The sequence below is a fragment of the Rattus norvegicus genome, chromosome 1 (assembly GCF_021556685.1).
Source record: "Rattus norvegicus strain SHRSP/BbbUtx chromosome 1, alternate assembly SHRSP_T2T, whole genome shotgun sequence".
Taxonomy (NCBI): domain Eukaryota; kingdom Metazoa; phylum Chordata; class Mammalia; order Rodentia; family Muridae; genus Rattus; species Rattus norvegicus.
The window spans coordinates 104,116,740-104,140,570 of NC_141534.1; the positions used below are offsets into that span (position 1 = coordinate 104,116,740).

The 23,831-nt window shown below is 40.2% G+C and overlaps 1 protein-coding gene and 1 pseudogene across 8 annotated transcripts in view; one reads left to right on the plus strand and one right to left on the minus strand.

Annotated features, from left to right (window-relative positions):
• The window catches only part of Znf431l-ps8 (zinc finger protein 431 like, pseudogene 8), a 79,769-nt gene extending 56,607 nt beyond the window's left edge, over positions 1-23,162 (minus strand). For 5 of the 8 annotated variants that reach the window (XR_015646352.1, XR_015646351.1, XM_087600281.1 and 2 more), the window contains exon 1: positions 23,033-23,162. Coding sequence is in view for 3 of the 8 variants with exons in the window: in XM_087600281.1 (XP_087456407.1) it covers positions 23,033-23,035 (3 nt within the window). In the remaining 5 variants the exon portion in view is untranslated. Of the gene's footprint in view, positions 1-10,282; positions 10,474-23,032 lie in introns of all 8 variants that reach the window. The other 3 variants (XR_015646354.1, XR_015646353.1, XM_087600274.1) reach the window with 1 other exon arrangement.
• On the plus strand, positions 4,283-5,583 carry LOC148007340 (phosphoglycerate kinase 1 pseudogene; annotated as a pseudogene).
• Positions 23,163-23,831: the final 669 nt, after the last annotated feature.

The following is a 23,831-nucleotide window of genomic DNA, read 5'->3' on the forward strand; positions in this document are numbered from 1 at the left end:
CGATAATATAAGCAATGTAAATGCTTATCATAAATAAGAAACATAGGGCAGAATAGATTGCTCCCCAGTGAAGAGCTCTTGCTGGTCACACTAATAATTAGGCTCAATTGCCAGTACTTACATTTGGACTCCCAACTATCCATTATTCACAGTTCAGGTTTTCTGAGGCTAGTTTCTGACTACTCTGAGGACCTGGCACACATGACAGCATATTTGTGCACACAGGCAAAATACTCATACTCAATAAAAAAAAAAAGGTATAAAGACTATTACAAAATTACAATCTAATGACTCAATAGACTTAGGTAATATTAATGTCACAAATACATGTTATCCTGAGAAAGAGAATGTACTCAGCCAAATTTCAACATTCAAGATGTGGATGAAGATCAGTAGAACATTCTTGATGCATACAAAAACATACATTCTAGGTTCATCAACCAATAATAGAAAAACAAAAACTGCCAAGCATCTCTATAGCTACTTTAAGGACAGCCAGGGCTGCACAGAGAGACTTTATCTTCAAAAATAAAAACAACAAAAGTAAAAGCATGAAAACACCAGTCTAGCAAAATAGCTTAGCACTGAACAGCAATAGCCTCTACTGTACGTTAGGGACAGAGTCTATAATGGTGAAGGCCAGGCTGCAAGAGGCAGAACCTGACTGATCAGGTTCAACAGCAACACAGCAGACACAAAGAACAGGAAATGGGTTGAGTATATGGACAATCAAATTACAAACCCAATAGAAATTGAGAAAGGTTCCTTCTACAAAAGCTTCCATAAGGTACCCAAAAGAAACCCCCAAAGGAGAGACAAGTTTTCAAAGACATCATGCTATTTAGCGACTTTGTGATTCAATCAACTACATTCTGACTTTGGTCACTATAGGATTATACTCATCCCATGAAGAAAATGCATTTAGTCTAGTATCAATGATACCAATAGTCTGCAATAGCCTACACACTGTCCAACATCTCTGTTGACAATCAAAACAATCTCTGGATTGCCACATCTTGTAAAATCAGAAAACAAGATACATCTTTCCAACATAAAATGGCTCCAAAGAGCCCTTCTCAGTAAAATCCAGAGTAATGTGGAAATAGCAAGGGGAGATTGGACCAGGGCAAGAAAATAAACAAGGCAAACACCAAATCCTATGTCTTTGTCTCAGATAAATGGGCTTGGCTCACCCTATCCCTGTGACTTCTCATACATCTTTCATTTCAATAACTTTCCCTCCCTATATTATTCTCTCCATGTTAGCTTTCTCATAGCTTAGGAATCTCAACATCTATGGTCTCAAAATTCGACTCACGCTTCACCCTCACAGCTTCCTGCAATGAACTCTCAGTTTACTCACTGGGGCTCTGATTTGGCAAAACAGATGACTGGAACAGTGTTGAACTGAAAACACATAAGAAAAAAAATCCACAACGATTAATCCTATATCTTTCTTGCTTGCAGAAACATGGGCGATACCGCCACATTTGACTTCTAACTTGAGATGGGCTATACCATGCTTGGACCATAGTTGCAGCAGGTTTTATAATATGAAGTTCCTTCTGGTGACTAGGAATCATTTTGCTTATTCTTTCCAGAATAGGTTTAGCAAGAGGGAATGTTACTCTTAGGGTACCTTCAAAGACTTCCAGTATGGAGTAAGGGCCTTAATGGTGATAATCATCATGAAAATTCCTGCCTCTGTTTCAGCATTTGCCTGCCATCTGAAAATACCTAGTGCTTTGTTTCTACAGAACAAACTTGCATTTATTACTGCCCCACTTACTGCTTTCTTCACTGCAGTCCAGAAAAAGTCACAAGTCATAACCATGGAACAGTGTCAGGGTGTCTTCTAAGAAATATCATCATCATCATCATCATCATCACCATCATCATCATCATCATCATATTTATCTTTAATCATTTCTTAACAGTCCAGTCGCTATCCCCTTCCTAGTCTACCCTCAGTTTTTTTTCCCATTCCTCAACCCTGTCTCAGAGAGGATGTTCCCACTCTTACCCCCTACATTACCCCCATACCCTCCCATCCCACCACACTAGGTGTTCCTATTCCTTGGATCACAATCTCTCCAGGATTAGGTGCATCTTCTCTCACTGAGGCCAGACAAGGCAGTCCTCTGCTGTATATGTGTCAGGGTCTTTTATCAACTACTGTATCCTTCCTGGTTGGTGGTTCAGTTCCTTTGAGATCTTGGGGATTCAGGCTTGTTGATACTGCTGGTCTTCCTATGGGGTCGCCCTCCTTTTGGCCTTTCCCTAATTCAACCACAGGGTTCCCTGACTTCAGTCCACTGATTGGGTGCATGCATCTGCTTCTGTCTCAGTCAGTTGCTTGTTTGGCCTCTTGAAAGACAGCCATGCTATGCTCCTCTCTGTAAACACACTATAGCATTAATAATAGTGTCAGGCCTAGGAGCCTCCCCTTGAGATGGGTCCTAATTTGGGCCAGTCACTGGACCTCCTTTCCCTCTGTCTCTTCTCCATTTTTATCTCTGCAGTACTTTCAGACAGGAACAATTCTAGACCAGAGCTTTTGACTGTGGGATAGCAACCCCATCCCTCCACTTGTCTTTCTACTGTCTTTCTATTGTCAGTGGACTCTAAAAGTGCCCTCTCCCTACTGTTGGGAATTTCATTTAGGGTCCCTTCATTTGACTCCCGAGATTCTCACCTCCAAGATCTCTGGTCCATTCTAGAGAGACCCCCACCTTCCACCTCCCAAGGTTGCATATTTTCCTTCATCCTGCTGACCCTCAGGGCTTCACTCCTACTCTTTCCTACCCCCTCAATACCTGATCATGCCCCCTGTACCCAGCATCCAGGTAGCTCCCTTCCTCTGTTCCTCAATGATTGCTTTTTTTCCCTCCCAAGGGGGACTGAGGCATCCTTCCTTGGGGCCTTTGACTTATTAATCTTCTGGAGTTCTGTGGCTTATATCCTGGGTATTGTGTAATTTTTTTTTTTGGCTACTATCTACTTATCAGTGAGTATATAACATGAATGTCCTGTTGGGTCTGAGTTCCTATGTATTTTATAGTTTCATCCATTTGCCTGCAAAGCTCATGATGCCCTCATTTTTTAATAGTTGAATAGTATTTTATTGTGTAACTGAACCACATTTTCTGTATCTAGTCTTTCATTGTGAAACATCTGGCTTGTTTCTAGCCTCTGGCTATCACAAACAAGGCCATTATGAACATAGTGGAACATGTGGCCCTGTGACAAGATTGGGCATCTTTTGGGAATATGTCAAGAGTGGTACAGCTGGGTCTTCAGGTAGATCTATTTTCAATTGTCTGAGGAACCTGCAGTTTGAGTCCCAGACTGATTGTACCAGTTTGCAAAGCCACCAACAATGGAAGAGTGTTCCTCTTTCTCTACATCCTCACCAACAGATGCTGTCTACTGCTTTTTTTGATCTCAGCTATTCTGATTGGTGTGAGGTGGAACCTCAGGGTCATTTTGATTTGCATTTTCCTGATGACTAAGAACTTTGAACATTTCTTTAAATGCTTCTCGGCCATTTGAAACTCCTCTTTGTAAATTCTCTGTTTAGCTCTATATCCCATAGTTTGATTGGGTTGTTTGGTGTTTTGGAGGTTAGATTCTTGAAATTTTTTAATAGATTTTGGATATCAGCCCTCTGTAAGATGTAGAATTAATGAAGTTTTTTTCCCCCAATATGCAGGTTTCTGATTTGTCCTATTGAGTACGTCCTTTGCCTTACAGAAGCTTTTCAGTCTCATTTATCAATTCTTGATCTTAGAGTCTGAGCCATTGGAGTTATGCTTATGAATACCCCACACGAAACCCCCGCATGTTCATGCTCCCTGCCAATGAGTATGAGGCTCTTTCCCACTTTATCTTATTTTAGATTTTGCATATCTGGTTTTATGTTGAGGTCCTTGATCCATTTGTACTTGAGCTTTGTGCAAGGTGACAAATATGGATCTATTTTCATTTTTTGACATACCTACTGCCTGTTGGACCAGCACCATTTATTGAAGATGCTTTCCCTTTTTCCATTATCTATTTTTGGCTTTTTTATCAAAGATCAAGAGTCTATAAGTGTGTGGTTTTATTTCTGGTTCTTCACTTCTATTTCACAAATCAACCTGTCTTTCTCTGTACCAATACTGTGTGTGCAGTTTTTATCACTATTGCTCTGTAGTATAACATGAGGTCAGAAATGGTGATTCCATCAGAAGTTCTTTTATTGTTAATGGTTTTTGTTCCTCTTCCTCTCCTCCAGGCCTCTCGACCTCACAGTGTTGCCAAAATGTTGCTTTCTAACATGCTGACTTTGGACAAGCTGAACGTGAAGGGGAAGCAGGTAGGGATGAGGGTGGACTTCAATGTTCCTATGAAGAACAACCAGATAACAAATAACCTAAGGATCAAGGACGCTGTCCCAAGCATCAAATTCTGCTTGGATAATGGAGCCAAGTCGGTTGTGCTTATGAGCCACCTGGGACGTCCTGATGGTATGCCCATGCCCAACAAGTACTCCTTAGAGCCAGTTCCTGCAGAACTCAAATCTCTGCTGGGCAAGGATGTTCTGTTCTTGAAGGATTGTGTGGGCTCAGAAGTAGAGAATGCCTGTGCCAACCCAGCGGCTGGGACTGTCATCCTCCTGGAGAACCTCCACTTTCATGTAGAGGAAGAAGGGAAGGGAAAAGATGTTTCTGGGAACAAGGTTAAAGCTGGGACAGCTAAAATTGATGCTTTTCGAGCCTCCTTGTCCAAACTCGGAGATGTCTATGTCAAGACACGTTTGGGGCTGCACACAGAGCCCACAGCTCCATGGTGGATGTGAATCTGCCACAGAAGGCTGGTGGATTTTTGATGAAGAAGGAGCTGAACTACTTTGCCAAGGCTTTGGAGAGTCCAGAGCGACCCTTCCTGGCTATCTTGGGAGGAGCTAAAGTTGCAGACAAGATCCAGCTGATCAATAATATGCTAGACAAAGTCAATGAGATGATCATTGGTGGTAGAATGGCTTTTACCTTCCTTAAGGTGCTCAACAACATGGAGATTGGCACATCTCCGTATGATGAAGAAGGAGCCAAGATTGTCAAAAATCTCATGTCCAAAGCTGAGAAAAATGGTGTGAAGATTACCTTGTCTGTTGACTGTCACTGCTGACAAAATTGATGAGAATGCCAAGACTGGCCAAGCTACTGTGGCCTCTGGTATACCTGCTGGCTGAATGGGCTTGGACTGTGGTACTGAGAGCAGTAAGAAATATGCTGAGGCTGTGGCTCGAGCTGAGCAGATTGTTTGGAATGGTCCTGTTGGGGTATTTGAATGGGAAGCCTTTGCCAGGGGAACCAAGTCCCTCATGGACAAGGTGGTGAAAGCCACTTCTAGGGGTTGCATCACTATCATAGGTGGAGGAGACACTGCCACTTGCTGTGCCAAATGGAACACAGAGGATAAAGTCAGCCATATGAGCACTGGGGGCAGTGCTAGTCTAGAGCTGCTGGAAGGTAAAGTCCTTCCTGGGGTGGATGCTCTCAGCAATGTTTAGTATTTTCCTGCCTTTGGTTCCTTTGCATAGCCCCTAAGTCAACCTAGTGTTTTCTGCATCTCCATTTGGTGTTAATGCAGCTAGTGGTCAAGATGCAGCACCAGGAACCCTAAGCAGCTGCACAGTATGTCAGCTCGTCTTTACTGCATCGGGATTTTTCTACGTTCAAGATCCCATTTAAATTCCTTAGTGAGTAAAACCATTGTGCATTGTAGAGGGCATCTATTTATATTCTGCCTATGAAAGGAAATGAGCTGTAAAAGCTTAATTCTCTTCAACGTATGTAGCCTCTGGTTAGCTTTGTCACTGTTCATGACAGCATGGAAATACGGTGAGATTCCAGCTGTAGGTTTGGAGAAGTTGATATCTATTAAACAATAAAGATGCCCACTGAAACTGAGAAAAAAAGAATGGTTTTTACCATTCTGAGTCTTTTGGTTTGACATATGAGTTGAGAATTGGTCTTTACATGTCTTTGAAGAACTGTGTTGGAATTTTGGTGAGAATTGCATTGAATCTGTAGATTGGTTTTGGGAGGATGTCCATTTTTGCTATGCTTATCCTACCCATCTATGAGCATGGAAGTTCTCTCCATTTTCTGAGGTCTTCTCCCATTTCTTTCTTGAGAGAGTTGCAGTTCTTATGATACAGATCTTTCACTTGTTTATTTAGAGTTACCCCAAGATATTTTATATTATTTGTGACCATTGTGATGGGTATTATTTTCCTATTTTCTTTCTTAGCCTGTTTATCATACGTATAAAGGAAGGCTATGGATTTGTTTCAGTTAATTTTATATCCCACCATTTGCTGGAGTTGGTTATCAACTATAGAAGTTCTTGGGTAGAATCCCTTATGTATACTATCATATCATCTGCAAATAGAGATACCTTGACTACTTCTTTGCCAATTTGTAACCCCTTTATCTTCTTTTGTACTCTTATTTCTCTAACTAGAATTTCCTTTGCTTTACTGAATAGATATGGGGAGAATAAGCAGCCTTGTCTTGTCCCTGATTTTAGTGGGATTGCTTTAAGTATCTCTCCATTTAATTTGATACTGTCTGTCAGTTTGTTGTATGCTGCTCTTATTATGGTCCTTGAATTCTTCATTTCTCCATTACTTTTATCACGAAGGGGTGTTGTAGTACGTGCAATGCTTTTTAAGCATCTAATGAGATGATATTTGTTTATATAGTGGATTGGGTTAATGGATTTTCATACATTGACCTAACCTTGCATCCCTGGGATGAAGCCAACTTCATTATGATGAATGATCATTTCGATGTGTTCTTGGATTTGGTTTGTAAGAATTGTACTGAATATTTTTGCATCCATACTCATAAGCTAAATTGGTCTGACATTCTCTTTCTTTGTTGGGTCTTTGTGTTGTTTACGTATCAGAGTAATTGTGGCTTCATAGAATGAATAGGTTATGTCCCTTCTGTTTCTATTTTTATGGAATCTTTTGAGGAGTGTTGGTATTAGCTCTTCTTTAAGGTATGATAGAATTGTGCACTAAAACTATCAGGCCCTGGGATGTTTTTAGTTGGGAGGTTTTTAATGAATTCTTCTATTTCTTTAGGGCATATAGGCCTGTTTAGATAGAGTACCTGCTCTTGATTTAAGTTTGGTATGTTGTATTTGTGTAGAAAATCATTCACTTCGTCTGAATTTTCAAGTTTTGTTGAGTATAGGCTTTTGTAATAGGATCTGATTTTTTTTTTAATACTGCAGTCTCCCTTTTCATTTCTGAATTTGTTAATTTGGAAACTGTCTCTGTGCCTTTTAGTTAGTTCACCTAGGGGATTATCTATCTTGTTGATTTTTTCAAGCAACCAGCTTTCAGTTTGTTGAATCTTTGTATTGTTCTCTTTGGTTGACTTAGGTTGAATTTGACTATTTCCTGCTGTCTATTCCTTTTGGGTATTTGCTTCTTTTTGTTCAAGAGCTTTCAGGTATGCTGTTAAGTTGCTAGTGTATAATCTCCCCAAATTCTTTATAGAGGCACTCAGAGCAATGAATTTTCCTCTTAACAGTACATTCATTGTATCCCTTAAGTTTGGGTAGGCTGTGTCATTATTTTCATTGAGTTCCAGGAAACATTTAATGTCTTTTTTATTTCTTCCCTGACCAAGTTATCACTGAGTAGAAGTTGTTAAGTTTTCATGGGTATGTGAATTTTCTGTTGTTTTTGTTGTTATTGAAGTCTAGTCATAGTCCATGGTGATCTGATAGGATGCATGGGATTATTTCACTCTACTTGTATCTGGTAAAGCTTGATTTTTCATCAATTATATGTTCAGTTTTGCAAAAGGTAGCATGAGTGCTAAGAAGAAGAAGGTCTATTCTTTTGTTTTAGGGTGAAATGTTTTCTATATCTGTTTAATCCATTTGGTTCATAACTCTATTAGTTTCACTGTATGTCTGTTTAGTTTCTGTTTCAATGACCTTAAACATTGGTAAAAATGTGCTGTTGAAGTCTCCCCCTATTAATGTGTGAGGCTCAATGTATGTTTTAAGCTGTAGAAATGTTTTCTTTATGAATGTGGGTGCCCTTGCATCTGTGCCATAGATGTTCAAAATTTAGACTTTCTCTTGGTAAATTTTTCTTTTGATGAATATAGTGTCCTTTCACATCTCACTTGATAACTTTTGGTTGAAAGTCTATTTTGTTGAATATTAGATGGCAACTCTCACTTTTTTCTTGGGGCTGTTTGCTTGGAAGACTTTTGTTCCAGCCTTTTATTCAGAGGTAATGTCTGTCTTTGTTATTTGCTACTGTGACTAAATCCTCTAACCAAAACCATCTGAAGTAATAAATGGTTTTTCTGGATGGTGCAGTCGGATCATAGTCCGTCAGTTTTAGAGCTTAGGTTAACCATTCAAGCTAGAAAAGGAAGGTAAAAACCATAAAAGAACATTATTTATCTGTTTGTTCCCTTGCTTGGCTGATACGTTATAATCAGTTATCTTCCTTATCCAGGCCAGGCCTACTTGCTTAGGGATATTGCCACTCTCAGGGGAAGAGCCTTCCCACATCAATAATCAATTAACACAATCTCTCAGAGACATAATCAACAACCATTCTGATGGGAGTGCAACCTCAGTTGAGGCTCCCTCAGATGACTAAGGTTCTGAAATGTGGAGACTTAAAGCTAATAATAACACAATAAAATATGAGAAAGTTTTAAAAATCCCAAATGTGTTAATTATGTCAATCATGTAAGTAGCAAAAACCCAAACATTGAAGATTGTAGCAACTGGAAAATACAGATTTACCAATAAATGATGAGAGGTGAAGACTTTAGTTTCAAGAAGAGAAACTTAAATTGTTTGTCCCAGAAAGTCCCCAAACTAACAACAACTGAAAGAACTCATAACATAATATAGTACGTTTTTAGAAGAAAAAAAATGTGAAACTAATTTCTCAGAAAAACAACAATATATCATTATACTATAATTAATGAAATCACACAAATAGATGGCATCACTGAAAAAAAGGAGACACAAAGACACACCTATAAATATAACATAGTCCTTAAAGAAGTGCAAGAGTATAGTCAAAATCATAAATCAAAGAAATCACTGGCCAGAACTCACACTGTGCACTCTGATATTTCCTTTACCCATAACAGAAAATGGACTGGGAGTGGACGGCTATTCCAGTTGGAGAAATTCAACTCCAACATAAAATGATTCAATATCAGAAAAATAATTTGACTACTATAAGTATGTCCTCTTATGATAAATAAAATGATCATTAGGAAACCATTTTGCTCCCTATGATTGATAATTAATTATAATTGATTTCTGCCCCTGTGTGAGGAAACGCAAATGTTTAAAAATTAAATTCAACAAGCAGATGTTAAGAGAAACGATGTATTTGTGTTATATATCTAAATAGTTTGTTTTTCACCATTTTGTAAGTCATACATGTGCACCTGTGAAAGCAAGTCTATCCTAGTTTCGATTCTTATATTTGTGTGTATGAGAATGTCTTCCATTGTGTGTATAGGGGACATACCAGGAAAGAAAGGGTCAGATCTCCTCAAGCAGGAGTAGCAGGTGTTTATAAGCTTCCCAACTTTGACTGGGTGTTGTTTAATGAACTCAGGTCAACCCTAAGAAGAATATTTGCTGAATGACCTGCCCAGCCCATATAGTACATTTTATCCAATAAATCCCTCACAGATTAACAACAAAATTCTAAATATATACAGAGTAAATAAATGAGCCCTGGGAAATTGATGCCTCAGTATTAAGACACTGGGAATATGACCAAGTAGGATGCCTACAGATCTTGGCCACTCCATGTTACCTGAGATCAAATACTTGGGGTTTCTCCTAGTGATCAGCCTCCTCACCCACTACCCATGCCTCCTGTGGATACCACAGAATATAACCATCTGCACTTTTCTTACTACCTCATCTTGGTATCTGAATTCATAACTATTGGTCAGAGACCCCTTGCTTAACCAAATGCCATACCTGACAGAAGACTAGGTAGTCTGTCCAGAGAACTATCCCACCATCTGTTGTCTTAGACCCAATTCTCACTGTTGCTTACAGCACTGAAACAGACAACAGAGGAAGCTTCCTCTACTCCGTTCCATGCCTCCTGTAGATACCACAGACCACCACTCCCTGCCCTGTCTTTCCTGACTCATTTCTGTATCCCACCCACACTTGAGTAGAGACACCCTATGCTCAAGCACACCACACTTACCAGAAGACCAGCTAGGCTGTCCCAGATCTGTTACCCCAGACCCAAAATTCACAGTTGTTCCTAGCACTGGACTAGAGAACAACAGAATCAGCTTCACTTCTTGTCTATGCCTCCTGTGGCTTGCTAATATTATCTCCCTGGACTCCCCTTCCACAGGTTCCAATGCCAGCAAACACAGCAGCCAAGTAGATCTGTAAAAGAGGCAACATTCAGCCAACACAGTCTCTGAAAATTCCTACAGCAAACATAAACTCAGGAATAAAACTCATCCAAACAAGCCAAAGCCAGAAATTAGCACCTACACCTATAATCACCTCGGATGTGTAAACAACAGCATAGGGAAATATGCTACCAACAGAGCCAAGCTATCCTATCAAAGCAGGTCCTAAGTATTCAAAAATAGCTGAAAGCATAAGACAGAGATCTTAAAACTAACTATATGAAAATGATAGAGGATCTTACAGAGAACATGAATAAATCCCATAAAGAAATCAAGGAAAACACAATCAAACAATTGCAGGAAAACAATAAATCACTAAAATAAAGCCATGGAAAACAAATAGCTGAATGACACACAAAAAACTGTTGAAGACCTAAAAATGGAAATAGAATGTGATAAAGCAGAAACTGAATGAATCCTAAAGGCAGGTTAACCAACAGAATAGAGATGCAAACAAGAATTTTAGGCCTTGAAGATAAAATTAAAAAAAGATAAATAATTCAAAGAAAATGGTAAATTTACTGGCAAAAAAAAATCCAGAAACTCTGAGACATTATGAGATGACCAAAAAACATGAATAATAGGAATAGAGGAAGTGAAGGATCCTAGGGGCTTTCACGAGCCTTACACCCACCCACTTCCAGTCAAAGCTAGGCCAAGTTACATTCTCCATCCACCGTTCTAGGAAGGAGCAGGAACATTCTTGAAAAAAACCACAGAGTGTACTCATAGTCACCTGACCCTCTGTGAAGTCCAGATAGAGTTCAAATGCATGTCATAATCTGCCCATGCTTGCTAGCCAACAGATTTAAAGGTCAATATGCTTAGTCAATAAGTTTAAACTGTAGGCTTACTGATGTAACCTGTAACCCTAAAAGGTATAAAAACTGCTTGTAATAGCAATTCAGGATCGCCGTCTAGTCACTCACCTTGAGATACTAATTGAAGGTTGATCCCAATGGTCTGGAAAATAAACCTCTTGCTTTTGCATTGATCTGAGTCTCAGTGTCTTACTCAGGGGTATCTCAAATTAAGTACCATTGACCAAGGGTAGGGAAGGGGGCATCTTACAGAAGAAGAATACCAGTTCAAAGGTCCCAAAAACATTTTCAACAATATCATAAAAGAAAATATTCTTAACCTAAGGAAGAAAATGTCTATCAAGATAAAAGAAGCATACAAAATATCAAATAGATTCGACCATAAAAGTAAGTCCCCTTACCACATAATAATCAAAACAGTAAACATACAGAAAAAAGAATATGAAAATCTGTAACAGAAACAAAACAAACAACAAAAACAAAACTAATAATAACAAATTGAGCCCTATAAAAGGTGTAGAATGAAAAACCCAACCAAAGGAAATTAACTACATACATAAAAGTACAGAAAATAAACAATCTTACATTATCAGTAAAACTGTATGCACACACTGCCATCACCAATATCAACAACCTCAAGTCATCAATAAAATGACACACTAAAAGAAAGAATGCTGAGACAGAATTCCTTTCTTTATTGCATACAAGAAACACAACTGAATTTCAAGGATAGACACTACCTCAAGGTAAAGACTTAGGAAAGGCTATTCCAAGTAAATGGACCTAAGACTCAAGCTGGTGTAGCTATTTTAATATCTATCGAAAATTAATGTACATCAAAAAATTAATATAGGAAAGGACACAACACATTCATCAAAAGAAAGTCTAATAAGGTAACAATTCAAAGCATCTATGTTTGAAATGTAAGCATTCACCATTGTAAAATCTTTTGTAGCTTAAATCACTGATAGTGGTAGGCTTCAATACAAAACTTAACAGAGAAAGCTCCAAAGAACTGATATTAAAAAACAATGAACCCAACTGATATTTACACAACATTTGACCCAAACAGAAAAAAAAAATTGGAATTTTCTCGAAAACTGATTGACCTACTTGAACACAGTGCAAGCCTGAACACATACAAAAAAATTGAAATACCCCCTTGCATCCTATCAGACTTCCATGAACTACAGCTGCACATCATCAACAGAAAGCTTAAAAACTTATGGAAACTGAACAATTATCTACTGAATGAAAATAGTTCAAGACAGAAGTAAAGAAACAAAAGATTTTAAATATTCATAGAAAAATAAATATACAACATATTCAGACTTATGGGAAACAATGAAAGTGGTGATGAGAAGATAACTCAAAATAATTCCACTAAAATCAGGAACAAGACAAGGCTTTCCACTGTTCACATCTATTCACTATACTATTTGAGGTTCTAGCTAGAGCAGTATGACGACTGGAAGAGATCATGAAGATATAATTTGAAAAGAACTCAAGGGGCTGGAGAGATGGCTCAGTGGTTAAGAGCACTGACTGCTCTTCCAGAGGTCCTGAGTTCAATTCCCAGGAACCACATGGTGGCTCAGAACCATCTGTAATGAGACCTGATACCCTCTTCTGGTGTGTCTGAAGTCAGCTACAGTGTGCTTATATATAATAAATGAATAAATCTTAAAAAAATAAATAAATAAAAAGAAGAACTCAAAGTAGCCTAAAGCCAAGGCTGGCATGGCCCTCCTGGGGACAGAGTGACATGATTCATGTCCCTGGAAAAGGACCCTAGTGTGATCTTCCAGGAGATGCCCAGCCAGGTATGGCCCTGGTAGGAAGAGAATGAAGTGGTTCCTGCCTCTGGGATAGGGCCCTAGTGTGGGTCTCCAATGTGTCAATGGTTGCTGTGTGCATAAGACTTGTTTGTGTAATAATGGGTATAATTTCACATTTCTCCAAGGAATGTCCTCCTGGTTAAGGTCAATGTCTCCATGAGAATTAGGAATAGCAGAAGTCTAGAAGTCGAGGGTATGGCTATGTCTTTGCAAAAAGGTAAATGGTGGTATCTTCACAACAGCCCTTAAGGTTATGAGAAAGAGCTCTAAATTCATGAATTCAAAATATATATAATTTCTCTACTATGCAACATATAAGGATGCAATATGAATTACAAGGGGCTTCACAAACCTGAAGGAACAAAAGCAGTTACACTAAGAGCCAACTGTCAGAAAGATACAAAGGCAGGCAGATCCCTGAATTCAAGGTCAGCCTAGGATAGAGAGAGGTTAGGTCCAGGTGAGGTAATTTCATAGAAGGGTCCCACGCAACTAGCAAAGGCAGGCAGAACTCCAAATTCTCTTGCAATGTTAGAAAAAAAAATGTATGCCTGAAGTCTCCTGAGAAATACAGAGTCAGATGCTCTTAACCAACTATTGGACTAAAAATGGGGTCCACAATGGAGAAGTTACAAAAAGGACTGAAGGAGCTGAAGGGGTTTTCAACCCCATAAGAACAAAAATATCAACCAACCAGACCCTCCAAAGCTCCCAGAGACTAAACCACCAACCCTGAGTACACACAGAGGGACCCATGTACTCCAGCCACATATGTAGCAGAGGAGGGCCTTATTGGGCATCAATGAGAGAAGAGGCCCTTCACCCTGGGAAGGCTCAATGACCCAGTATAGGGGAATGCCAGGGCAAGAGAAGGGAGGGTGTGGGTGGGTGTGGGAAAGCTCTCATAGAGGCAGGGGGAGGGAGAAAGGGATGGGGAATTCTACAGGGAAAACCAAGAAAGGGAATAACGTTTGAAATATAAGTAAAAAAAATTTTCAAAAAAAAAAAAAAGACAAAAAGCATCAATGGGCTGTATTCACGGGATGCTGATTCATATGATAATCAAAAGGAAACCTTGAATAAATGACTGGGATGATAAGTAAAAGACTGGACCTACATTCTGCAGGAAATGCGCTATCTAGAGGGATTTTAGCATACAAAGATAGAACCGTGTAGCTGTATTTGAATGCTAATTGTTTCCCCCAAACTGTCTGCACAAGAAGGTCTAGATAGACCTTCTGGAAAACTGCCCCCATTTAATTATGATTGATAAATAAAGATGCCAGCAGTTAATAATTGGCGAGAAAAGAAAAAAGTGGGATTTAGGTTTTCTGTGCATGAGACCACAAAAAGTAAAGAGGAGAGCTACCATGAAAGGGGACCAAGAGGACATGGCCCAGAGGATTGCTCAACTGGGTATAGAACAGAATAGCCAAATTGGAACATAGATATTAGTAAGTAGGAATTCAGAATTATCAGTGGGAAGTATATTCTAGCATCATTGAGGCTAGCAGATGCCCAACTATTTCAATGATTAAGGTATATTAAAATATAAAAGCTGTGTGTGTGTCTTTCATTCTGGAATATAAACCATTGAAGCAGGAAACACCATTGAACCATCTCTGCATCCCTGCGATGAATGATAGTTTTGATGTGCCTTTGGATTTGGTTTCAGAGAATTTTATTGAGTATTTTCGCATTGTTATTCAAAGTGAAATTGAACTGAAGTTCTCTTTCTTTGTTGGATCTTTTTGTCGTATAGGTATAAGAGGAACTGTGACTCCATAGAATGAATTACATAGTGTTCCTTCTCTTTGTATTTCATGGAATAGTTTGAAAAGTATTGGTATTAGCTCTTCTTTGAAGGTCTGGTAGAATTCTGCACTAAAACCATCTGAACCCGGGCTTTTCCTTGGCTGGGAGGTTTTTGATGACTATTTCTATTTTTGAGGGGGGAGTGTTATGGGATTCCTTAGAGAGTTTACTTGGTCTTGGTTTAACTTTGGTACATGGTTTCTGTCTAGAAAATCATCCATGTCATCTAGATTTTTCCAGTTTTGTAGCCTATAGAACCATCTTATGGCAGTGGAACACCAAGCCCTGACACTATTACTATGATGTGCTTATAGATGGGGGCATAGCATGGCTGTTCTCTGAGAGGCCCTACTGAGGCAGAAGCAGATCCTTACACCCAGCAATTGAACTAAAGTCAGGGGCCCCTAAGATTGAAATAGAGGAAGGATTAAAGAAGCTGAAGGGGAGAGCTACCACATAGTAAGACCAGAGGTCTCAACTAACCCAGACCCCAGGGAGCTCCCAGGAACTGAGCCACCAACCAGGAGCATAGATGGGCTAAACTGAGACCCCTCCCACAAATATGGCAAAGGCCAGGCTATTCATGTCTCAGTGGGAGATGTGCTTCATCCTTGAGAAACTGGAGGCCCCAGGGAAGAAGGAGGCCTGGTAGAGGGGGAAACAGTCTCTCAGAGGTAAGGGGGAGGAGCAATAGGATGAGCAACTGTGGGAGGGGGGACTGAAGGGAACCACAACTGGAATGTAAATAAATAAGAAATAAAATAAATTAACAAATGGAATAAGAAAGAAATCAGGTAAACAACACACTTCATAATACCTTCAAATAATATAAAATATGTTAAAGTAACTCTTAAAAAGCAAATGTAAGAGTTGTCTGATCAAAAACTATGAGTCTTTCAAGAAATAAATTGAAGAATTATTAGACGATGTAAAACTCTCTCATGTTCACGGGTCAGTAGGATTAACAGAGTAATAATGGCCACCCTATCCAAAACAATCCAGTTTAGGAGTCTTAGTGAGGACTCCTAGTAATAAAGATTTTGGAGTCTGATCCGGCCGTCCTTTGTAGCAAGGTTGGGCTTCATTGGTGGGACAGGGCTAAGTTGGTTAAGTTAGTGGCCAAGGAGATCCCAGGAAGATCCCTAAAGAACCCTCGCTGCTGCTAGGACAGAGGTTGCAGGGCCATATTGCTGAGGACAACTTCCAAACAGTTTATTAAATATAGAGGTTGAGCAGGTGTAGGCTTGTTCACCCCTATATTCTAACCTCTCTGGGGTGACATGATACCCTAAAGGCTACAAATATAGAGACCTGTATACCAACCCAGCTTAAAAACCCTCTACCTAATATCTGTCCTGCATGTAAGACATGTAGGGGCATGGTGGCACCAAAAGTATTTGAGTGTCAAGCCAATCGTTGATTTAACTTGAGATCCACTCTATGAGAAAGAATCCATGCCTTATTCTATCTTGATGGCCAGCACTCTCTCACAGACCTAAATGGCAAGCATGGGCTGTGTATGGGTCTGTATCAGGTCATCTGTTGCTGGGTTACAGCTGTTAGCTTGGTGTTTTTCTGGGACTTCAAACAGTGCGAATAGATACAGCTCTGACTGCCTCAGTTGCTCCTGAGACTCTTTTCCTCCTATTTGGTTGCCTTGTTCAGTATCAATATGAGGTCTACTGCCTTGACTTTTTGTATCTTGTTTATTCTTGTTTGCTTGTGCTCTCTTGGAAGCCTGCCTTATTCTGAAAAAGAAACAGAGTTGGAAGAATAGATCTGATGAAGAGGAAGACAGGAGAGGTGAGTGATGGCTGCAGAGAGTGAAGGGAGGGGAACACTGGTCAGTATATATTGTATGAGAAAAGAATCTATGTTAATTAAAAAATTCATTCCATATGCATAGATTAAAATAAAAAGAAGGGAAACAATAATGAAGAATGAAAAGCAACAGAGCCAAGGCAGAGAAAGCAAGATTTTGCTAGATATGATTCCCATTCTATTTGTGTAAAGAGTGAGCATCACACAGGAATTCATAACAAGGTCATTTGCGAACCCTGTCCAGATCTGTGAAACCAGAAGGTATGCTCTCAGCAATGTGAAATATATATCAGGCAAGAAAGAAGTCCAGTCATTTTTTTCATTGTTTTCCACTAATTTGGATTGTGGAATTACAGAGGTTCCTGTGCATTTAATCCTTCCTATTCTTTAAGGAAAGCTAATGTTTAAATAACTATTCAAATAATACAAATATATATATATGTACATATATATATAAAATGTTACACAAGAGAGCTATATTAACTATATACTACATCATATTTTATATAGACAAAGTGATACATACAAATGTTTAAACGTGTTCTTCCCAGCCTTTTACTCTGAGGTAGTGTTTGTCAATGAGGTGCATTTCCTGTATGCAGCAAAATGCTGGGTCCTGTTTACATATCCAGTTTATGTCTTTTTATTGAGAAATTGCGTCCATTGATGTTAAGAAATATTAAGGAATAGTGATAGCTGCTTCCTGTTATTTTTGTTGTTAGAGGTGGAATTACGTTTTTGTGGCTATCCTACTTTGGATTTGTTGAAAGAAGATTACATTCTTGCTTTTTCTAGGCTGTAGGTGAGAGCAGATGCTGGGGAGGATATGGAGAAAGAAGAACACTCCTCCATTGTTGGTGGGATTGCAAGTTGATACAACCACTCTGGAAATCAATCTGGTGGTTCCTCAGAAAATTGGACATTGCATTACCTGAGGACCCAGCTATACCACTCTTGGGCATATGCCCAAAAGATGCTCCAACATACAGCAGAGACACATGCTCCACTATGTTCATAGCAGCCTTATTTATAATAGTCAGAAGCTGGAAAGAACTCAAATGTCCTTCAATAGAGGAATGGATACAGAAAATCCAGTACATTTACACAATAGAGTGCTATTCAGCTATTAAAAACAACGACTTCATGAAATTCTTAGGCAAATGGATGGAACTAGAAAATATTATCCTGAGTGAGGTAACCCAGACACAAAAGAACACACATGGTACACACTCACTGATAAGTGAGTATTAGCCCAAAAGCTCAGAACACCCAAGATACAATTCACAGACCATATGAAGCTCAAAAAGGAACACCAAACTGTAGATGCTTCAGTTCTTCTTAAAAGGGGAGAACAATATAATCACAGAAGGAAATATAGGGACAAAGAGTAGACCAAACACTGAAAGGCAATCCAGAGACTGTCCCACCTGGGGATCCATACCATACACACCCACCAAACCCTGTCACTATTGCTGATGCCAAGAAGTGCTTGCTGACACCAGCCTGATGTGGATGTCTCCCAAGAAGTTCTGCCTGATCCTTTCTGATACAGATGAGTATGCTTGCAGCTAACCATCAGACTGAGTATGGTTACCCCAATGGTGGAGTCAGAGAAAGGACTGAAGGAACTGAAGGGGTTTGCAACCCCATAGAAGAACAACAATACCAGTAAGCCAGACACCCCCCCACCCACCCCCAAAGCTCCTGGGGACTAAACCACAAATCAAAGCGTATACATAGAGGAACCCATGGCTCCAGCTGCATATGTAGCAGAAAATGGCATTCTCTGGCATCAATAGGAGAAGTCCTTGGTCCTGTGAAGGCTCATTTCGCCAGTGTAGGGGAATGATAGGGTGTTGAAATGGGAGTGGGAGGGTGGGTGGGGGGAGGAACATCCTCATAGAAGAAGGGGGAGGGGGGGAAGGGAGACTGAGGAACCAGGAAAGTTGATAACGTTTGAAATGTAAATACATAAAATATTCAATAAAAATATTTAATATTTAAATGTGTCCTCCAAAGCAAAAGTGTTACCATTAAATTTTGTAGTTTCTTCATAGAAAAGAGCTGTATCATTTGTCTAAGAGTGTAATATTTTTGATAAACTAGAATTTATTGTCAGTATTAAAATTCAAACAAAAGACTTAATCTGTTTCTTAACCTCATTTTTACTTTTTCCTGCAGTATGACTTGTTGGGTTTCAGATCCTGGACAAGTGGCAGAGATCCTATTCAACATACCAAAATAGACCCGGCCTCCAGGTTCTCTCAGCATCCTTCACTCTCTACCTGTTATAGGGCATGGCTGCCATATCCCATCCTCTATGATGAACTCCTCCCAAAAACTCTTCTTTCTCTGCCCCCTCAACATTCTCTCCATTCTTGTGTGTGCACAGACTTCTCCCTTTCTCTTCCCTGTCCCCTCTGTCTCCCTTTCCATGATGACCTCACTGATCTCCTATAAGGTTAGTGAACCCACCCAAGAGCTTTTCCCAGGGTAGAAATAACCCTGAGCAATGTGAGAATAGGGAGGAGTCAGAAGATGCAGCTAATCTAGAATTAATATGCCTTCCCAGGGAGAAATAATATAAATTATTTAATACAGATTTCGTATTTCCTATAAGCTGTTAACCTTAATTCTCTTAGGTGTAGACTCCAAATTATATTATGTTTTGAACAATTTAAATATGGACAATAGACTGCAAGTCTGGCCACTCCCATCGCAGGTGGGAGATTCATACAGCAAAGATATTCCCATAATTTTTTTTAATCTCAATTGTTCTATTTTACCAAGGACGACCCAGCAGCCAGATCTGGGTTGAAAGACTGCTAATCAGAGAGGCAGAGAAAGTACCCAGCTGACCTTTCTCCTTAGCAGATGCCCCCCTCTCTCATACCACACCCCAAAAAACAACTAAAACAAAAACAACAACAACAACAACAACAAAACTAATGTGACATACTTCTAATTCCTGTGCATCTCTATCCATCTCCCTTACTCCTTACTCTTATTATGGTTTGTTCTCCTTAATCCTATTTGCACTTCTGTCAACTGGTTACTTGCTCTGACTCTTCACCCATGGTTGACTTTATTAAATCCTGTTTACGAAATTCAAGGAGAAAGCTATTGGATTAACATGTGTGCTACAGCAGTCGTGAAACTGAATAATTAAGACCTTGTTATCTCTTAGGAAAAGAAGAGCCCTGGTCCTACATGTCCTCAGGGAGATTTGATGGTTTTTAATATCTTTTCCCTCAATGCTGCAAATTATCGGTATTTACAAAGTAACTGATTTTGCACCACTTTGTGTGACTGTGACCGCAGCAGAACAATGTCTCCTAGGTTGTATCTGCAGAAAGTTACTAAAATGGTGTGTCTTACTGTCACACAGATCACAACTAACAACATAACATCAGAGTTTGCCTGATCCAATTCAGCATGACTGTAGCTGACTAAAGAAATTCAAACAATTATTCTTTGCTGGACTCCCTTACAAACTGCATTATTCAGTGACCAGTGAAGGGAGCCTACTAGCTAATGCTTTGATGGGCCTTAAGGTTCCTCCAAGGAACACAAGTCAGAAAAAGCACTCCAGAAAATACAGGTCTGTTCTAGTTCATCTAAATGGCAGTCTACAAGGGTTACCAAGGCTCTCTTGTGCATGTGTGCGTGTATCATAATTCATGTTTTCCTAGTAGAGATAGAGAAAGCATTCAATCTCCTAGAGAAGGAAATCCTCAGCTGGGTAGGAGGCAGATTCAGCCTAGCTAAGTGACCCAGTCCTTGCCCCCCTGTGCTGAGTCAGGATTTGGTAACAGCGGCCACCTAATGGAAGGAGTGTCTTCTCCTTGCCTAGATAACCCTTAGAACTTGAGACGACAAAAGAACTTCCACTTGGGCAAACAAAAAATAGTGCTAGACCTGCTGTGGAAGATGAGTACAGTGTGCCAGAGAGCTGGCTTACAAACCAGAGCACTGGAAGCTGAAGGCAGAGGCAGCTTTCTGAATTGTTTTTAAACAGAACAAATTGAAAACATTCAAGGTTGAAAAGTTGCAGCATTTAAAGTGTGGTCATTTCCTGGGTTCCCATTAGCAGAACAATTATCCTGGGTGTGGTCTCTTTGATGTTATAAAGGGTTCATTTTACTTAAGGCAGTTACTCAATATGACTTTTCTTTAACCCTTAAAAAAAGTGGGAGATATACACAATTGTTAATGATGTGGAAGTGTTTCCTTTCTCCTGAGGAAAAGTGAACTTCTCATCAGAATATCTGGCTGGCCCTGTAATTTAAATTAAATTCAACTGTGCTAACGTTGAGTACAATTACAAATAGTTTTGTCCAGTAAATAACACAATCTCAGGGTTCCCAGTGAGAACAAATATCCTGCAACACAGAATTGTCTCTTAAGTAAACCAGTGTCATCAATCAGTCAGTGACAGGGTTCGAAGTGGAAGGTCCCAGAGGATGAGAAAGATACGAAAAGTAGAAAGTAGAAAAGATCAAAGCTGGGGTAGGGAAGTCTTGTGCAAGCTATGTCTCATGACATAGCTTCTTAAGCATAGCATCTTGTATACTACTTACCAAGGAAAACTGGAAAGAAATCGGAAATGTCTATGAAATCAGCAGAAACTACCATACAATGAGACAAACAAGGGGGAGCTCTAATAAAATAATACTATACAGGGGGACACAGGGTATTTCATGGGCATCACTTAAAGCCTACATACATCTTGGGTCTGAAAACCACAGGCCCACATGGTGAGAAGAGTTGGAGTCTCAGGATCTGAAGTAACTAACCATTCCCCGGAAGCTTTGGCCTCGGATCATTACCACCTCTCCCATGCATATTCCCTGCTTTAGAAAAGGGGCTCTTCCTATGCGGTTGCAATCCCCTCCAGCTCCTTCAGTCCTAATCCTAACTCTTCCATTGGGGTCTGCCAGCTTGGTCCAATAGAAAGAACAACAATATCAACTAACTGGACCCATCAGTGCTCCCAGGGAATAAACCACCAACCAAAGAGTACACACGAGGGTCTATGGCTCCTGCTACACAAATGTAGCAGAGGATGGCCTTATCTGGCATCAACTGGAGGGTAGGGGCTTGGTCTTATGGATGGTCTTGGTCTTATCGCCCCACTGAAGGGGGTGATAGAGGGGTGAAATGGGAGTGGGTGGGTGGGGGAGCAGTGCTTAGAAGCAAAGGGAAGGGGAGTGGAGTGAAGGGATTGTGGAGAGGAAACTGTAAAGGGGACAACACTTGAAATGTAAATAAGTAAAATAATGAATTATAATAAAGGAAAAAAAGGAAAGAAAAGGGAGCTCTAATTTACTCTCAATGCATCAGGGCCTAGAAAGAGCTATGTCATTCTCCATACATGAGGGCCTCATGGAAAGCCTTGTTTGATCAAGCCAGTCCTGGACCCAATAGTGTTTTTCCTTTTCAAAGACTTGTCACCCGGTATTCTCTTGCTCATATGCCTAAACTATGCTTTTTCTCAAGAAGAAAACTAGCACTTTATGGTAAAACAGGCTTTAATCTTGATTTGACCCGATAATGCTCCCTTGAGCAGCGGGTTAGAGGCTGGTTCTTTGATATGAGGATGGCCTTAGTGGCTGGTTATAAAGTAGGCTAGCCTCTTTTGTTATGTTCTGAATAAGAATTTCTGGACAATCCTAGTAAATTAATATATGTATCCTATTCTCTAACACGTCTGGTAAGCTTACTAATTATCTGTGAGTGTTTCAGAGTCATTTCTCCCTCAGCTAAACCCTACTTGGTGTCACTATTTCCTAAGCATTGGTAAATCCTTTAACATCAAACATCATCAATTCTACTCTTCTACACCACGGTTTAATATTGGAGTGCTACCCAACGTGCGATGCCTTTTACAACCTCTACAAAATTAACTCCAAAGGGGCCTTAGACCTAAATGTTAAAAGATACGGGAGTTAACTTTGAGAAGTAAAGAGAAACCAGGCCTGATTTGACATCCTGTTAAGCATGTTTCTACACTCAAGTCTTTGTGCCAGAAGCTTTGAGCAGATGCTGCCCTCACAGTGAAGTTATTCAGAACCCACCGCTGGGTTCAGGGAATGACTAGGACAAAAAGGGAAGTAACAGGTGGCCAGATTTGGCCACAGTTTACCACCCAGACCCAGGGACAATCCCCTGGGTTGCACCTCCCCCTGCACAACTGCCTGCTCCGTCTCTGTGTGGGCAGTGACCCTGCACTCACCATGTCGCGAATTAGGAGCTTGCAAGAGCTTCTCTCACAGAACCCAGCAGCAGCGTTCACAGAAAAACGGAACTTTTCAAGCCTGCTCAGCTACGGTGCTGAAGCTGCGGCAACGCACCCGGAAGATCCCGCCTCCTCTCCTGACTGGCGGGTCTACCTCACTGCCCTGATTGGCCATTGAGTCTTGAATTACAAGAGCACCTCCCTTACTGTTTGAGATTGCTAATGGGACACAGCAAAGTGGTCGCTGACCCAGTCTTCCAGTACAGTACCAGACCTTTCCCAGATACACAGAGATTTGCATTTCAGTAGCACTTGTGCCTGTCTTCCAGCCTGCCCTTCTGTCTTCCCATCCAGCACTGGAGAGAACTCACGGCCTCAGCTCCGGCTGCTCAGCCGCCTGCTCCTCCCCTTTATGAACAGTGACCCTGAGATCACTAAGTCGGGAAATCTGGAGCTTGTGTGAACTCCCTTTACTACACTCATTAGGAACTTCCCCTTCTGCCGCCGAAAATGAAGATGAATGTGTAATGTAAATCAAGCTTGTATACATAATTCCCAAAATTAACTTGCAAACGCCACCTGCTCAGGAACCAGACAACCTCCACGGATGCTGGGAATTGTAGTTCTTTGTAAATAACAATCTCTCGCGGGAAACTACTGTGGCCAAATTGATTAAATGTATAAACCCCTGCAACACTTGGCCGCTGGACGTTCCAGCTCTGAAATTCTGCGTTTATTTCTGATCCAGGTTCATCTCTTGGTCAGTACTTAATATTTAATAAACGGTTGCTTTACA